This window comes from Heloderma suspectum, chromosome 3 (assembly GCF_057233095.1).
Source record: "Heloderma suspectum isolate Gila_16-S chromosome 3, 16-S_ref, whole genome shotgun sequence".
NCBI lineage: Eukaryota > Metazoa > Chordata > Lepidosauria > Squamata > Helodermatidae > Heloderma > Heloderma suspectum.
Genome location: NC_139460.1, coordinates 267,750,174 through 267,766,758, shown reverse-complemented (window position 1 = coordinate 267,766,758; position 16,585 = coordinate 267,750,174). Strand labels below are relative to the sequence as shown.

Genomic DNA, 16,585 nt, shown 5'->3' with positions numbered 1-16,585 from the left:
ACTATATCACTGTGCTGGTATTTTCACCTACAGTGATCCTATTATTGAATTTATTCCTCCTAAGGTTTCCAATTTATTTCCCTCATTGCCTGCCTCTTTTTTATCTGCTAGCAGAAGTTGATTATTATGTTACTTATAACTCAGCTTTGCATGCGACAGCAGCTGAGAAAATTAGAGACAAGTTTCTTAAATCTATTGCTACAGACTGTTAATGTGGCCAGTTGGTATAGAGTTATGACATTAAAAATGAAGCTAAGGTTCTTCATCTACTGATTGATTTATATGGTATAGCTTGTATTTGTTGTGTGAAAACTCACCTTGACATGTTTTTCTGTGTTACATTTTCCTCTCTGTATATGTTTCACAGTGTCTTGAGCCTCTTTTTGACATATGTTTGTCTCATAGCCTTTACTTTATCCTTTCTGTGGGTTTTATAATTGAGATTAGCCAAAAGGAAGACACTTCGCACCAGTTTGTAAACTACACTGGTTGTTAGGCCATTTCCAGGCATAATTCAAAGTGCTGAAGCTTAACTTCTAAAGTTTGAAATGGTTTGAGAGCCGGATATCTAAAAGATGGCTTCTCCGCATATGAGCCTGTCTGAGTACTAAGATCATCATTGGAGGCCATTCCTGAAAGTCCCCTGCCTTCTGGGTGATAACTAAAGAAAAGGCCTTTTCAGTTCTTCTGGTACCCCACATATGCTATGCCCTCCCCAGAGAGCCTCACCTGGTGCCAAATTTGATGTTGTTTCAGCACCAGGCAAAGTCCCTTTTCTTTACTCAGGCTTTCTAGCATGCCAGATGAGTTTAGAGCTTTTCTATACAAGGCATTTATTTTGCGCTCATTGTTCTTTACTCACAATTGTTTAAGGGTTCTTTAGAAACATTGTGACCCTCCAGTTTCACTTATGTTTTCTAAGAGCACTTTCACGGATATTTTTAGAATGGAGAAAATGCAGTATTATTCATGAAAGCAAAACAAAATGTATTTTCCTACTTGTGTAACTGCATTATTCTTCTATAGCACAGCGCCACCTAGAGGTTATGTATCAGAAAAGCAGGAAAGGAAAAGCTCTTTCTGTAGAGCTCAGTTCTCAATTCTGTGACAAAACCGAAAGTAGATACAGTGGATTAACATCCTCATGTAGAAAAGCTCAATATCTGATTATGTTCATTGGTTGCTGCTAGTTTTTCCCACTCTGTGTGAGGTTGTAATGTTCTGTCAATGGTTAATTGATATTGTTTTTATCATTCATATATATATATATATATATATATATATATGAATGATCATATATATATTACACAGCTGTGAGCCACATAGAAAGGTTTCAAGGAAATAATAAAATATCCAAGGATTGCTGAATTCTATTGATTATCAGCATTCCACCAGGTTTTCTGATAGCCCCAGTTTATTTATTTATTACATTTCTATGCTGCCCAATAGCCAAAGCTCTCTATGGAGCAGTTTGCACATAATGGCAAATTGTGGGTTAAGTGGCCTACGATTTGCTGCGCAGGAGTAAAGTAAGTGTGCTACCTCCCACACGCTCCTCACTTCCACTTTTAATCAACAACCTATGATCACCTGGGTCATAGGTTGCTGAGTGTGATGTGTGAACGTGGACCACTGGGTTGTTTGGGGCTAAACAACCCAGCAATTAACTCAACAACAAACCTACACAAACCTAGCCCCTAAACAACCCAGCGCTCTATGTTTGCACATCACACTCACAATCTACGACCTGGCTGATTGTAGGCTGTTGAGTAAAAGCAGAAGTGACTGACACACTGCAGCAGGGCACCCAGTCTCTCCCACCAGTACAGAGGAAATTGCAGGTTAATTAACCTGTGATTTGCCATTACATGCAAACTGGGTCTATATGTTCTCTTCTAACGTCAGCTACTCGGACTCACCTATCTTGCCTTTGAGGTTTCTTCATATGTCTTTTTTATGTTATTTTTTCTTTTGATTGGCTCTCCTGTGTCTTTGCTCATTATCAACTTCCATCTCACCCTCAAATTGAGGATGTGGCACTTTCAGATCATCCTCCCTAAAGGCTGAGTTATCTCAGACCAGATGCTTCTTGGCTCCTGTTGGTTTTCTTTCATAAGTCCGTTTAAAAGAAGGAGAAAGAGAATTTTATCTTTCACTCAATCCTGCTTCCCAGGCCCAACCGCACACCATATTCTGTATCTGTTGCAATGTCTGCTCAGGAAGTCTGCTGTTCCGTCCAACAAAATGGCTAACAGTTATCACCGGTGACCCAGAAATGAACAGAAGCTGTTCCATGTATGAAGCTTATCTGAAAATGCCACAAGGGAAAGAGGGAGCCAAAGCATTCCTAGTGGATTAGTACCACGGTTTCCATTGGTGTGATTCATTCTCTTAGGGTCTGTTCTGCACAGCACAGTCAGTTTGATCTTGTGCAGAGCTGAGCTTTGTACATTCCCAGGAGCTTTATGAGGCCTGATCAAAACACAGGGGAAAGGTCTTGTACTTCACCTGGTGGAAGTTTCCCTTTACAGTGCTGCCCCAATGCACTTAGTGAAATTTTCCTGCATATAAAATTCTTAACATCACAGGAACCCTCTCAGGGTCTGGGCCTAGAAACCCAGTATCTGTTCTTCTGGGTACTGCTGTGCTTGAGTTCAAGGTCTTCCAGCTTAATCGGACCAACACCGTTTTTATTTAAGCCACGCGCCATTTTAAGCCGGCTTGTCTGTTGGAATGTGTGTGTGTGTCCAGATCCTAAAACATGCAAGTCCCCTGCACATGTTCAGCGCATGCATTGAGTGAACACATGAAGAGTGAAGTGGCACTGCACCGACTCCCCCTGCCCTCTGCGTCTACTGGCCCTGTCCCAGATTTCCATACCTTCAGTAGGAGGTATGAACTGGTCTTCTAGGCGCACGCAGCTGCATGTGCATAGATTATTCCATGCAATCAGGTTCCTTTCATGCCCTCCACTGAACGTGCAGAGGTCAGGGCTAGTGGGTATGCTTCCACTTCACAGTCCATGTGTTTAGTAAAAGCATGTACCAAAAACTAGGAAAGTGGTGGAGAGTGAAATGCCATGCTTGGTTGGAAGGGCTATCTGGAACCCTGAAGAGCAGCACTCCTGCTAGGAGGAAGGATACACTGCAACATTTTGTTGCAGGCCCCAGTCATATCTACACCAGACTTAAGGCACAGTCATATGCATGTTTAGACAGAAAGAAGTACTACAGCTCCCAGCATTCCCCAGCCAACATGGCTGGCTGGCTGGGGAATGCTGGGATTTGTAGGACTTTTTTTCTGTCTAAACATGCATTGGATTGCACCCTTAAACTGGTTTAATAGCAATTCCGTCTCCATGGAAAGTATATCTGGAAGGTATATTTCCGTAAGGGGGACTAGGAATTTCTAACAAGGAACGCTCAGCATCCTCAAGAAACTATAGTCCTCAAGACCATCCGGGGAAAAGCCACGAGAGTAAAGAGATCTGTCTCTGTAGTCCAGTCCAGATCTGCCCCTCCCCCCCCAGGGCAGCAGAGTCACCTCATTGCGCACTGGATGGTTATAATGATCTCTTCAACTCAGTCAACTATCAGAAGTTATACTCACAGTAAAGAAACCTTTTCTTCTCCTTCTGCTCCCTACATAAAAGCGGGATCCAGTCACAGTCAAGGACGTGGGGAAAGGGGCATCCACAATCCTAAAGTGGAAGAAACGGGAAGCACATGTGAAACCAGGAAGCTAAGGTAATCATCACTGGTAACAGCAGAGGCAAAACCAGGGCTAAACTGTTCTGATTAGAAGTACACCTTGGATGAAACGGTCTGGAGAGCTTTTAGCTGAGCTGGGCTTCAAAAGCCAACAAAAGTTTCAGTGCCCTGTTGGTTCTGTATCTCTAAGGCAACCTTCCCCAACCTGGTGCTCTCCAGATGTGTTGGATGCTCATGCTGTCTGGGGATGATGGGAGTTGCAGTTTAACATATCTGGAGGGCAACAGGTTGGGGAAGGCTGGTCTAAGATGTTTCTGCCTGGCCCCTGCCTAACAAACTTTGTTTCTCTGTTGTTTCTGCAACCGGTATGGAGAAATCATAGAATCATAGGGTTGGAAGGGGCCTACAAGACCATCGAGTCCAACCCCCTGCTCAATGCAGGAAGCCTGATTCCCAGGCGGTCTCCCATCCAAGTACTAACCAGGGCTGACCCTGCTTAGCTTCCGAGATCAGACGAGATCAAATGTCTCAGTGTGTGAATGTGCCATGTGCAATTCACCTTGACCACTACAACAGACTTATGGCTCCCATAAGTGTTGCATCTTGACAGTGACCCACCACATCTGCAAGTATACTCTCATAAGGTTGGCTCCACTGTTAGTCCTACTTAGAGCATACCCATTGAAATGAATGGGATTTAAGTTAGTCATGACTAACCTAAGTCCCATTCATTTCAATGGGCCCATTCTAAGTAGGGCTAACACTGGATTCAACCCATTGTCTAGGAGCCTGACTAGATTGCAAAGCATTGTAATGCTTCTCTTTGGACACAGAGGAGGTTCACTGCCTTATTGCATTTTCTGGAGAGACCCTGTGCTGTGTAGGTGACAAGAGCTCTCACACATTGACCATAGCCTTCAGTGTTCCCAGTTCTGGGGTGTGCTGGTTGCCATGCTGCCCCATCCCAGGGATGGTGGTGGTGGTTAAATTACCCCTGAATTGTACGTGCTTCACATACACATCTGTGGGGATGCTGCAGTCCACAGTGAGAGAGAAGGAGTCTTTAGATACTGCCAGTACCAGTGTGTGCCACTGATTGTCTGCCAAAAACACATCCCGGAAGGTGACCCGCGTCTGCCAGCTGTTGGACAGCTCTCTGCTCCAGAAGAGGAAGTGAAGTTTATTCCGTGAATATCGGAGTCCGAGCAGCAGAGTGTCACTGTTTTCCTCCAAAATTGTGAAGATGTACTCATTTCTCTGAAAAACACAGTTACGTCTGTTAGACGGAAAGGCATTGTTTTCTTTTACCAGCTTGTAACTTGGTAAAGTACTTTTAAAAAATACTTTCATTCCAGTATTCAGAAGAATAGTAAAGTTCCTAAAAGAAAAAGAAACTTGGATGGATGTTTTTAGAAAACTATGCATGTTTTTGGATGGATGTTTTTAGAAAACTGGGCATTCCGGTTGTCTGCATGTGGATGGCTTTGGGCACATATGTTACTGGGGTTCAGTTCTACATCTGTGCCATAGCAGCAATGATAATTCACTTCTTATCCAGTTCTACATGTGTGCAATAGGAGGACCAATGACCATTCACTTCTTATCAAGCTGTCTCATCTACATACATCTTCCTAATACATTTTCAGGGAGGGAAGATGGGACTTGGATGTTTCAGCTTTTTAGAGGGGTATCCATGTTAGTCTGGTGCAGCAAAAACAACAGAGTCTCGTGGCACCTTAGAGCAGCCTTCCTCAGTCTGGTGCCCTCCAGATATGTAGGACTACAATTCTCATAATTCCCATCCAGCATGGCCATTGCTGGCTGAGAATTACAGGAGTTGCAGTCCAATTCATTTGGAGGTCACCAGGTTGGGGAAGGCCGCCAGACAGAGTCTAATAAATTTGTTAGTGTTTATGGTGCCACAAGACCCTGTTTTGTTCTGGTTTTTTAATAAGATACGCTACACAGGATTGGACTATATGCACGTTCACTATGCATGAATGGTCTTGTAAATGCATATAGTTGCATGAGGAGTCCTTGAAGACAACTTGGCCCCAAAGGAGCTGATACTTATGGGCCAACAAGTGCTAGTCGTTCCCCTGCCAACAGCAGGCCCTATCTACCATTCACTCCAATCTCCATGTTGCTGTTGGGAGTTGGCTGCATAAGTATATGACAAGAAAAAAGTAATCACAAATAACCTGTAAATGAATGTGTTATATAATGTAGGCATAACATCGTGAGTAGTAACAGTGGTAGACATAGAGTAGCTACTCATGCACCCTGAGGTCAAAGCCTCAGAATTCCTGGATTTGAAAAATACAGAATGATAGCCACTCATGGCCAGTACTGGCCATGAGTGGTTGGGGTGCTTCCAAATGAGGCTTTTATCACACCATTACCCTGCCTCATCCATGGTATTTTATGGGGGATATACATGATGTCATCTTCCACTCATAACCCCCCCCCCCATTTTCTCACCACTTCTTCCTTCCTTTTCTTTACAGAAGAAAATATATTAGATAAAAAAAGATGGAATAGCTGCACAATGCCTTCTGGCTATTAGCACTACAATCCCTCATCTGGTACCGTTAGCCAGAGTGGACCCACTGAAATCAATCAGACTTAACTTAGTCATGGTTTCAATGGGTCTACTCTGACTAAGTCTGGATTTAACCTATCAACTGTTGAAGGCAAGGGTGGTGGTGGGGAGGAAGGGATCAAGATCCCCAAGGTTTTAAGGTGATCCCCAGGGTTTTAAGTGTTGCCTGACACTTGGAGGTGTCCTGTCCTCCTTCAAGTCCACCCCTCCCCAAGTCAGCAGCAACTGATTTTAAAGGTAATAAGAACATAAGAAGAGCCATGCTGGATCAGACCAAAGGTCCATCTAGTCCAGCATTCTGTTCACACAGTGGCCAACCAGCTGTCAACCGAGAACCTACAAGCAGGGCAGGAGCACAACAACACCCTCCCACCCATGTTCCCCAGCATCTGGTGTACATAGGCTCACTGCCTCTAGTACTGGTAATCTAGGGTCCACCCCTTTTTCACTCCCTTTCACAGTAACCACAGCTACCTTTGATAGCTGTCAAATGTAGCTGCTGTGAATGGGGATCTTCACCCCTTTTGCTCACCTGTCAACTGTCAAAGGCAACATGGGGGGGGGGGGAGTCAAGGTCCCCACAGTTTTAAGTTGATCCCAGAGCCAGCAGGAGGACTGAGGGGGAAGGAGGGGGAGAACAACCCATGGTGAGCCCAATCTTCTCTCAGGCTCACCATGGGTTGTTCTGGTGACAACCCACATTGCGCAGCTAATTTTGCATGGTGGGTTGTCATGTGGTGCAAAGTCACCCAGTGTAGAGGTTTGAGCTACCAAGGCCAGAGCACTTCTTAAGGTAGAATGAAAGTCACTTTCCAAATTACAGTTTCCATTCATGGGAGTGTTCCTCTAAGCCCATCCCACAATGAAAATGTACCTGAGTTCAATAGCGAGTCAGATAAGATGTGCTTTTCAGGAAGGCAGTTTATACACCTCTACACGCAGTACTATAGTAATAATACAAATAACTTTGATCAGTTCTGGTAGCTAATGTGCTAATAGTAAATTACTAGTACAAACAGGACTTTGTACCACATTCTTCGTAGGTCATCCACTTCTTTGAAATTTAAAATACACATTAGCAAAGCAAAGCCATTACTGATTCCCTATCTTACAGCAATTCCTTATGGAGCTGGTATAGAAGACAACGAGATGAGGACATCATGAAAGATGTTATTGGAAAGTCACGATCCTACTGGCCCTCAGCAACAGCTCTGAGGGCTAAACTTTGATCCCATCTTAATGTTTCAAGGGATTCAGATCCCAGCCTTTGGTTGCATGCTTGCAAAGTCAGATCCACTATGGGTTTATTCAGCCAGGCCATACAGCTCAGGGCTTTCCAAAAGAGCTGAAACAAACAGGGCTCTTTCAGTGAACAAATTCATTTCACAAATGCTAGCCCTTTGGATTGAAATATACCCTCTTGAAACTTTTCATCATTTCATAACAGGACACTTTGGCTTTTCCCCTAATTCCTGGTGGTTTCAGGGGGCCATGTTATTCATGTGGTTAATGCACTTTATCACATGATAGCCTGGTCACTTGAAGCTTTGATTACATAGTGAACCACTTTCTTGTGCAGTGCAATCCTATATGTGTCTACTTATCCCCATGGAGTTCAATGTGACTTATTCCAAGGTGAGTATAGGATTGCGGCCTTACAGTACAATCCTATACATGCCTATGCAGAAGTCCCATTGATTTGGATATAGGATTACAGCCTTAATCTAATTACACCAGCTTTAAGAAAGAATGGATGGATTAGGAGATTGCCTGATTCTACCTTCTTTTTAATAGCTATGAATTTAAAAAATCCTATCCATGTATGTGTTTTCACGATCCATTAAAGGAAAAGATAACTGCGAAATCCCAGTATGTTTTTCAAAGTTCTGTTTTTAAAGGATGTAATTTTAAAATTCAGTTCCTTCAATTAAAATTATATCTTGTCCTCTGTGACAGTTTTCTATCTTTACTTAAAGCACTGAAAATTAAATTGTGTAGTCTGCATAAATATCTTTAAATACTATCACACATCTGAGTCCGTTGGCGTCCAAGTAAATACGCTTACAATTGTTTCAGTCACAATTTACAGTATGAAATAGTTAAATAGTTGCATTATTTTGCAGAGTTTGCCACTTAATAAGAATATTAAATCCAGGTTTATAAAATGAATTCACCACATCAACTATGATCTACTGATGTGATTCTGCTCTAATGTAAAAATCCACCATATCCTTACCTTGGATTGCACATGGAATGCTTTTATGGTGAACACAATGGAGAATTCCTCTGGGAAAAGGTCACAGTAAATGAAAATCCGTGATGCTGGAAAGCTGAGGAAGCGAGGGCGCATTGCAGAGAACTGGAAGCCCCGTGCTCCTTGTATTTGGATCATCCGCATCCCACTCTTCACCCCGTTCATGGGAATCACTTCGGAGAGAAGATCCAAAGGGCGCAGATCTATGCCAGAGAAAGCGCAAAGCCATATTACTGAAGCTGGGGGAGCACAGCAGAGTGCTCTAAAGACTTTACTGAAAGATGGTGACAGGCCATCCACCTACTCCACCAAAGCAGCTTCCAGATGGACTAAAAATAATGGAAAGAACTGATTAGTTGGCAGCACACACTGGATAAAGAATAATCCCTGGGTTGTCTTACCAAACAGAGATCAGGTCATTGAAATAAAATTGGAAAGGATATTAAGTTGAAAATGGACCATCACGTCCTACTGCTACCCCTTATCTATGGTTGACAGATATCCCTTGTTCTAAAGGATGTCCTTTCTTTTAAAAGATGAACCATTATTCTAGATTATCCTAGCACCCCAGGAAATAATGGCCCTTCTTATTTCAGAAATTTCAGCTCTCTTGAACATAGTGAACAAATTCCTTCATTAGCCACCAGAACTTGAGGGCAGCATCCCTTGATTTGGAACTTTTGGTTTAGCATCCTGAATGTCATCCCTGCACAGAACAGGACCTGCTGTACCTGAGCAATGATGGCAAGCTGCTTCCAGGACAAACAGACATCAACTCTTGGGTATTTTCAGGCTTATTGTACTAAAAAGAAGCAGTGCAATAAGAACATTTGTGGTGGTGACTTCGTTATACTACATAATCATCAGCAGTATAGGTGCTCCTGAGGAATAATCACATATGATTTGGAACTAAAAAGGGCCCCTTCCCCTCCCCTCAAAATATCTAAGGCCGGTTCTCCAATGTCTTTATGCAATGTCTCTATGCAAAAAAAGGACACATAGAGGAAGTGGAAAGAAGGCCAAGTAACAAAGGAAGAGTACAGGCAGGTAGCACAGAATTGCAGGGATGGCGTTGTTAGATAAAAATAGTCCTTGCTTTCGGTTTAGAAGGAAAGGATGCCAGGCAGGCAGCAGTGGATCCAACACTATTTTATTGAAACGTTTTGCAAAACGGGTGCAGAGCAGTCTGGACCTCGAGACACGTGTGCAAAAGCCTTTTATACCATATTGCTTCTATTGTTCTTACCAGTAACCAATGAAACAGTTAGTACATCGGCACACCAAGTCAATAGCTAATAAACAGTCAGTATCAGCTTACCAAACTGTTAGTCATGAGCACGTCAGTATGATTTTCTTTTTGCTCTGCCTACATTTTTCGCCACTCGGGCTTTTATGTAACTTGAGACGCCAACAGTTACGGAGTCTCTTTTTCTAACAGCGTCAGGAAGGCTAACGCTGAGAACGAGCTGAGGTTAGCGAGGGATGCTAAAAGCAACAAAAAGGCTTTCTTCAGCTACGTGCATAGTAAAAGGCAGAGGAAAGAAATGGTTGTTCAGCTATTAAATAAGGATGGCAAAACGATAACAGATGACAAAGAAAAGGCAGAGGTGCTCAATTCCTACTTTGGCTCAGTCTTCTCCCAAAAGAGGGTCTATGACCCCACTGGCAAAGGCGAAGTACAGGCTGAAGGGGCAGGATTGCAGCTTGGAATCGATAGGCATATGGTCAAGGAACACCTAATTACTTTGAATGACTTCAAATCTCCAGGGCCAGATGAACTGCATCCTAGAGTAATAAAGGAACTGGCAGAAGAACTCTCAGAACCACTGTCTATTCTCTTTGAGAAATCATGGAGGACGGAGGAAGTGCCAGATGACTGGAGGAGGGCTAATGTTGTCCCTATCTTCAAAAAGGGTAAAAAGGAGGAACCTGGGAACTACAGACCAGTCAGTCTGACATCCATCCCTGGGAAAATTCTGGAGCAGATGATAAAGCAATCCATCTGGAAGCACCTTGAAAACAATGCAGTGATTACTCGAAGCCAACATGGATTTGTCAACAACAAGTCCTGCCAGACAAATCTGATCTCATTTTTTGATCAAGTAACCTCCCTTGTGGACCGTGGGAATGCTGTAGACATCATATACCTTGACTTCAGCAAAGCTTTCGACAAAGTGCCCCATGATATCCTGATGAGCAAATTAGCTCAAAGTGGTCTAGATGAAACAACGATCTGGTGGATCCACAGTTGGCTACAGAATCGGACTCAAAGAGTGCTTATCAATGGGACCTTCTCAGACTGAGGAGAGGTAACAAGTGAGGTACCGCAGGGCTCAGTCCTGGGCCCAGTGCTCTTCAACATTTCTATTAATGACTTGGAGGAGCAGGTGCAGGGAATGCTGATAAAATTTGCAGATGACACAAAATTGGGCGGGATAGCTAATACTTTGGAAGACAGAAACAAAATTCAAAGTGATCTGGATAGACTGAAGCGCTGGGCAGAAAACAACAGAATGACATTTAATAGGGATCAATGCCAAGTTCTGCACCTAGGAAAAAGAAACCAAATGCACAGTTACAAGATGGGGGATACGTGGCTCAACAACACTACAAGCGAGAAGGATCTTGGAATTGTTGTCAATCACAAGCTGAATATGAGCCAACAATGTAATGTGGCTGCAAAAAAGGCCAATGCTCTTTTGGGCTGCATTAATAGAAGCATAGCTTCCAAATCGCGTGAAGTACTAGTTCCTCTCTACTCAGCACTGGTTAGGCCTCATCTGGAGTACTGTATCCAGTTCTGGGTGCCACACTTTAAGAAGGATGCAGACAAGCTGGAGAGGTTTCAGAGGAGGGCAACAAAAATGATCAGGGGACTGGAAACAAAGTGCTATGAGGAGAGACTGAAAGAACTGGGCATGTTTAGCCTTGAGAAGAGAAGACTGAGGGGAGATATGATAGCGCTCTTCAAGGACTTGAAAGGTTGTCACAGAGAGGAAGGCCAGGATCTCTTCTCAGTCATCCCAGAGTGCAGGACATGGAATAATGAGCTCAAGTTACAGGAAGGCAGATTCCAGGCTGGCTGAACATCAGGAAAAATGTCCTGACTGTTAGAGCAATACGACAATGGAACCAATTACCTAGGGAGGTGGTGGGCTCTCCCACACTGGAGGCATTTATCAGGGTGGAAACTGAGCCCATAGAGCCCCAAAGCAGTTCTGAATCTGAGGAGGAACAGCTATCCGGGGGGGAGGAGCCAGCTCATCCCTCAGAGGCACAGCAGCTGGCAGAGATTCCTTCTGCTGGCATTCCTGAGTTTGATAGTGATCCTAGCAGTGAGAAAGTGTGAGAGCGAGGCTTGCTAGATGCTCGACACAGACACAGAGAGCGATGAGCGATGGAGGGTGCAGAAAGGAGGCGTAGAGCCCATTTGGCGCGCAAGCAATGGCCGCCTCCCATGGACCCAAGGAAAAGAGGGAGGATCTCTCCCTAGCCCATAAGTTCTGGGTCTTCAAGTGACTCTCTTTCAAACGGGGATCAACTGCCTATTCGAAGCTTAGGCCACTCTGCTGTTCCTTGCTTTAGTCGCTGATGATTAGCATCTGAAAGAGTCATTAAGTTGTAAAAGGATTAAAGCTTTGAAAAGAATCCTTTCATCTGTGTCTTGAGTTGGCTACTGGAGTCTACTGAAAGAGGCCGCCAGGGAGCTCCTGACAGCGTTCAAGACAAGGCTGGACAGCCATCTGTCAGGGATGCTCTGACTTGGAATCCTGCATTGAGCAGGGGGTTGGACTGGATGGCCTTGTAGGCCCCTTCCAACCCTACTATTCTATGATTCTATGATTCTAATGTATTTCATTGCCAATATTTCTTGCAGCTTGCACATGATTTTTAAGACATCCATATACAATTTTCCTGCAATTAAAACCTGTTGCTCAATATTACATTCCAACGACCAGCCCCCTTTTGGCCTCTGCTATATGATTGTTTGCACAAGCTACGGTGTATACACCAGGTTCCAATGGCCTCATTCTCCTCAGCCAGCCACACCAACACTACTTCTAGGCTGTCCTCTCATCCTCACTGCAAATATCATCAGAGCTTCCCAAGTGATTCACAGAAGAGATAAACCACAAGTTATCATTGGCAATCAACTGTTCTCCTCAGTTTCTATAGCTATCCAGGACTTTTCTGGTCCAGTTTTTGTTCTTTTCCATCCTTGTTCCATCTCCTGTCTTTTGGGCCACCTAGGGCCCATCTACATGGGGCTTTTACTCCAGTTCTACTCTTCCCCCAAGTCAGTCATGTCAGCTGATGCATGCCGCTCCCTGTAGCTAGCTCTGCGTTTCTTGCCCTAAATTGGGTTTTTTTCCCAAGCTCATTTTGTGTCAGATTTTCCTGTCACTCACAGTGGCTTCAGTGCCATTCAGGAGTCCGTGTGAATTCAGCTGGCTTCGGCACAGGCTGGTGGAAGCAGTGCTAACTGGCAGAAAGGAAAGTTGCATGGGGCAGGGGGAGAGCAGAGGGCTAAACATGTCTACCCAGAAGTGACTCATTGCCTTCAATTCCACTTTGCCAAGTAGGAGCAGCCCTGCTGCTTGGAAACTGCGCTGTTGCGAACGTGGGCTCAGTCTCTGGCTCTCACTTTAAATATTGATTGAGTCCAGCCCTGCTGTTTTGAAGCTGTGCTGCTATGAAGGAACACAGCGAAGGAACGGTGGTGGACGCCTGTTGATTCGTAGCTGTGTAGCTTAGAAAGGGCAGACGATTTTCGTGAACGTCTACTAAGAAGCACTTCATTGAGCCCATGTGGGAGGGGGGAAGCCTGTTGATTGGGCAGTTAATACACATCAAGGACAACGTGCTAGTTGCTCTCCCCCCTCGCTGGCTCCGTGCTCTCTGCTCTCAGCGCCTCTTGCGCTCCCGCTCATTCTGCTCAGTCTCCCGGCGGCAGAGGCAGCTACCTGCCCACCTGCCCACCTCATTAATGTGTGGGTATGTGGGGCTTGTCTACTCATAAGCAAGTCCTCCATTGTACTTCGTTGAACACATGAGGGAGGAAGGGAGGGGGAGCAAACCTGCGCTCATTGGCGGCCTCACACCTACGCAATTGATGACGTTCATTCCTACTCCCCCACCCCACCCCACCCCAACAAATGCTGCTTCAGTTCCCGTTTGCAGTTGCTCCACAAAAGTGGAGGAGTACAGCACTGCATGTACCATGGAAATAGCTAATTCGTTTCTGTGAAAATGCAGATTTTGACCAAATCACTTCACAAAACATTTCCGTTTAGATTGACCACTAGCCTGATGAAGAGTTCCAGAAAACCCGAAAGCTTGCCACAATCTTTTGTGGAATTTTGGCTGATCCTAATAAGGTATTGCCAACTGTGGATTTTTATTTATTTATTTGAAATCTTTTTATGCCTCTCTTCAGCCAAAAAGGCTCCCAGAGTGGTATACATATTATCAATTAAACAAGATAGTCCCTGCCTGCAGGCTTACAATAAAAAAAGACAACACAAGGAAAAAGGAATGGGGAGGGAAAAGTGAAACAATAATAATTATTTTAGCAGGCCTGATGGAATGACCCTGCTCTCCCTCTCATCTCCCTCAGTACAGCCTGGTGGAATGGCTGCTGGTGTTTATAACTAAAGATAGTATTATTAAGCATATAAGAAAATATGCCTTGTTGGGGAAGAATCAAGACAGAATCATGAAAGGACAATTGAGTCTCACCAACCTTTTGGAATTCTTTGAGACTATCAACAAACAGTGGAGAGGGATGAACTGGTAGACACTATGTATTTGGACTTCCAAAAAACTTTTGACAAAGTCCCTCACCAAAGGTTCTTTGCAACCATTTCTCCAACTTTTTTTACATCAAGGAAAGTGTGGTATTATTTAGAAATGGTGGAATGAGACTCTCATGTATTTGCACAATTCCGCTATACCACTGCGCCATCTGGTGGCATTTATTTATCCATTTCAGTCGGGCTTCAGGCCTGGGCATGGGACAGAAACGGCCTTGGTCGCCTTGGTGGATGATATGAGGAGGGCTCTGGATAGGGGCGAATGCTCCTTCCTTGTTCTCCTCGATCTCTCAGCGGCTTTTGATACCGTTGACCACGGTATCCTCCTGGACCGCCTGGAGGGGTTGGGCATTGGAGACACCGTATTGCAGTGGTTCCGGTCCTTCCTCTCTGGCAGGTACCAGAGGGTAGCACTGGGAGAGGAGATTTCAGACCCGTGGCCGCTCACTTTTGGGGTGCCACAGGGTTCCATCCTCTCCCCGATGCTGTTTAACATCTATGTGAAGCTGCTGGGGGCTATCATCAGGAGGTTTGGGGTGCGGTGTCATCAATATGCGGATGACACGCAGCTCTACTGCTCATTCACATCTTCATCAAGGTTGGCCGTAGAATCCCTGTCCAAATGTCTGGAGACAGTGAGTGGCTGGATGGGGAGGAATAAGCTGAACCCTGACAAGACTGAGATACTTTTGGTGGGAGACAAGAGGAGGCTGGGGGATGTTGACCTGGTGTTGAATGGGGTACGGCTAGCCTTGAAAGACCAGGTCTGCAGCCTGGGGGTCATTTTATACTCCCAGCTGTCCATGGAGGCTCAGGTGTCAGCTGTGAGCCGGACAGCACTGTACCAACTCCATCTGATACGGTGGCTGCGCCCCTACCTTCCCGACCATCTGCTCCCATCGGTAGTACATGCCCTGGTCTCCTCTCATCTAGACTACTGTAATGAGCTCTACATGGGGTTACCCTTGAAGACGGTTCGGAAGCTGCAGCTGGTACAGAATGCGGCGGCTCGCCTGATTACAGGCAGCCGCCAGCAAGATCACATCACTCCAGTGTTCCTACTCTGTGGAACTCCCTCCCTAGGGAACTCCACCATGCCCCCTCTTTAATGAGCTTCCGCCACGCATTAAAAACGTGGTTGTTCAGGCAGGCATTTGGGGTGGGTTAGGGCATTTTTAGAAATGTGATGTTTTTAATGTAATGTTTTATTGTTTTAAATTGTTCTTGTTGTACATCGTCCAGAGTGGCTGGGTGTCCAGCCAGATGGGCGACTAATAAATTTAATAAATAAATAAATAAATAAATAAATAACATTTCTATGCCACCCAATAGCCAAAGCTTTCTGGGCGGTTCACAAAAATTAAAATGACAAAGTACAGAATAAAAACAGTAAAAAATATAAAAGCTTGAAACTACAGTATAAAAATACAGCCAGAATAAAACCTAGCAGCAATGCAGAGATTTAAAATATAGTAAAACAATTTAAAACAGCAAAGTTAAAAGACTATACTGCTAAAATGCTGAGAAAATAAATGGTCTTCACCTGGTGCCTGAAAGAGTACAATGTGGCTGTGTAATGAAATGTATAGAAAGGCTGAGAAAGACCCCCCACCCCCGAAAAAACACATGTAATGGAGTCAATCTTAATCCTGCAAAGAATCCGGAAGCAGAAGCCTCAGTAAAGGTGTGGGTTAAAAGCCTCATGTAGAAAAGCCCTGAGAACATGTTGGTGGGGGCTGGAGAGGCCATAGATTTTTTTGCAACCTGCCCCCTCCTTTCCCCTCCCCTGCCCGCCCACTGGAATGCCCACTTTCAGACTTCTACGAAGTCTTCCAAGGCTGTTTTATTACCTCAGAAAGCAGGTGCCACAGTTCTTTCCACAGTGGCTGTGAGGAGGAGAGGGAGGGGAGGGAGGAGGTACTGGATTTTGGAGTTCCCCTCCCAAAGTCATAGCAGTCTCAGTGGCTTCAGGAGGGGGACTTCAAAACATTCTATGGTCACTGGGTCTCTCTCCAGGGACCGTAGGATTCCACTCTAAAACATAGCATCATCCATGACTACAGGGATCAAATGGAGTTTACTTTTGCTACCCACAAACCACTTTCTGGGTGGTCATTTGGGGGACACCTGCCCCCCTCTAGGGCTGCAAGGTCCAGCCTTTGCTGTACCACTGGAACCAAGTCTGTGCGATCTCAGTACATATTTG

The 16,585-nt window shown here is 44.7% G+C and overlaps 1 protein-coding gene across 1 annotated transcript in view; it reads right to left on the bottom strand.

Moving 5' to 3' along the window:
• The window catches only part of TSPEAR (thrombospondin type laminin G domain and EAR repeats), a 78,552-nt gene that overhangs the window by 47,437 nt on the left and 14,530 nt on the right, over nt 1–16,585 (bottom strand). The window contains exons 2-4 of the mRNA XM_084846889.1: nt 8,549–8,769; nt 4,729–4,967; nt 3,610–3,700 (exon numbers count right to left, since the gene is read on the bottom strand). Of these exons, the coding sequence (XP_084703015.1) occupies nt 3,610–3,700; nt 4,729–4,967; nt 8,549–8,769 (551 nt within the window). The remainder of the gene's footprint in view (nt 1–3,609; nt 3,701–4,728; nt 4,968–8,548; nt 8,770–16,585) is intronic.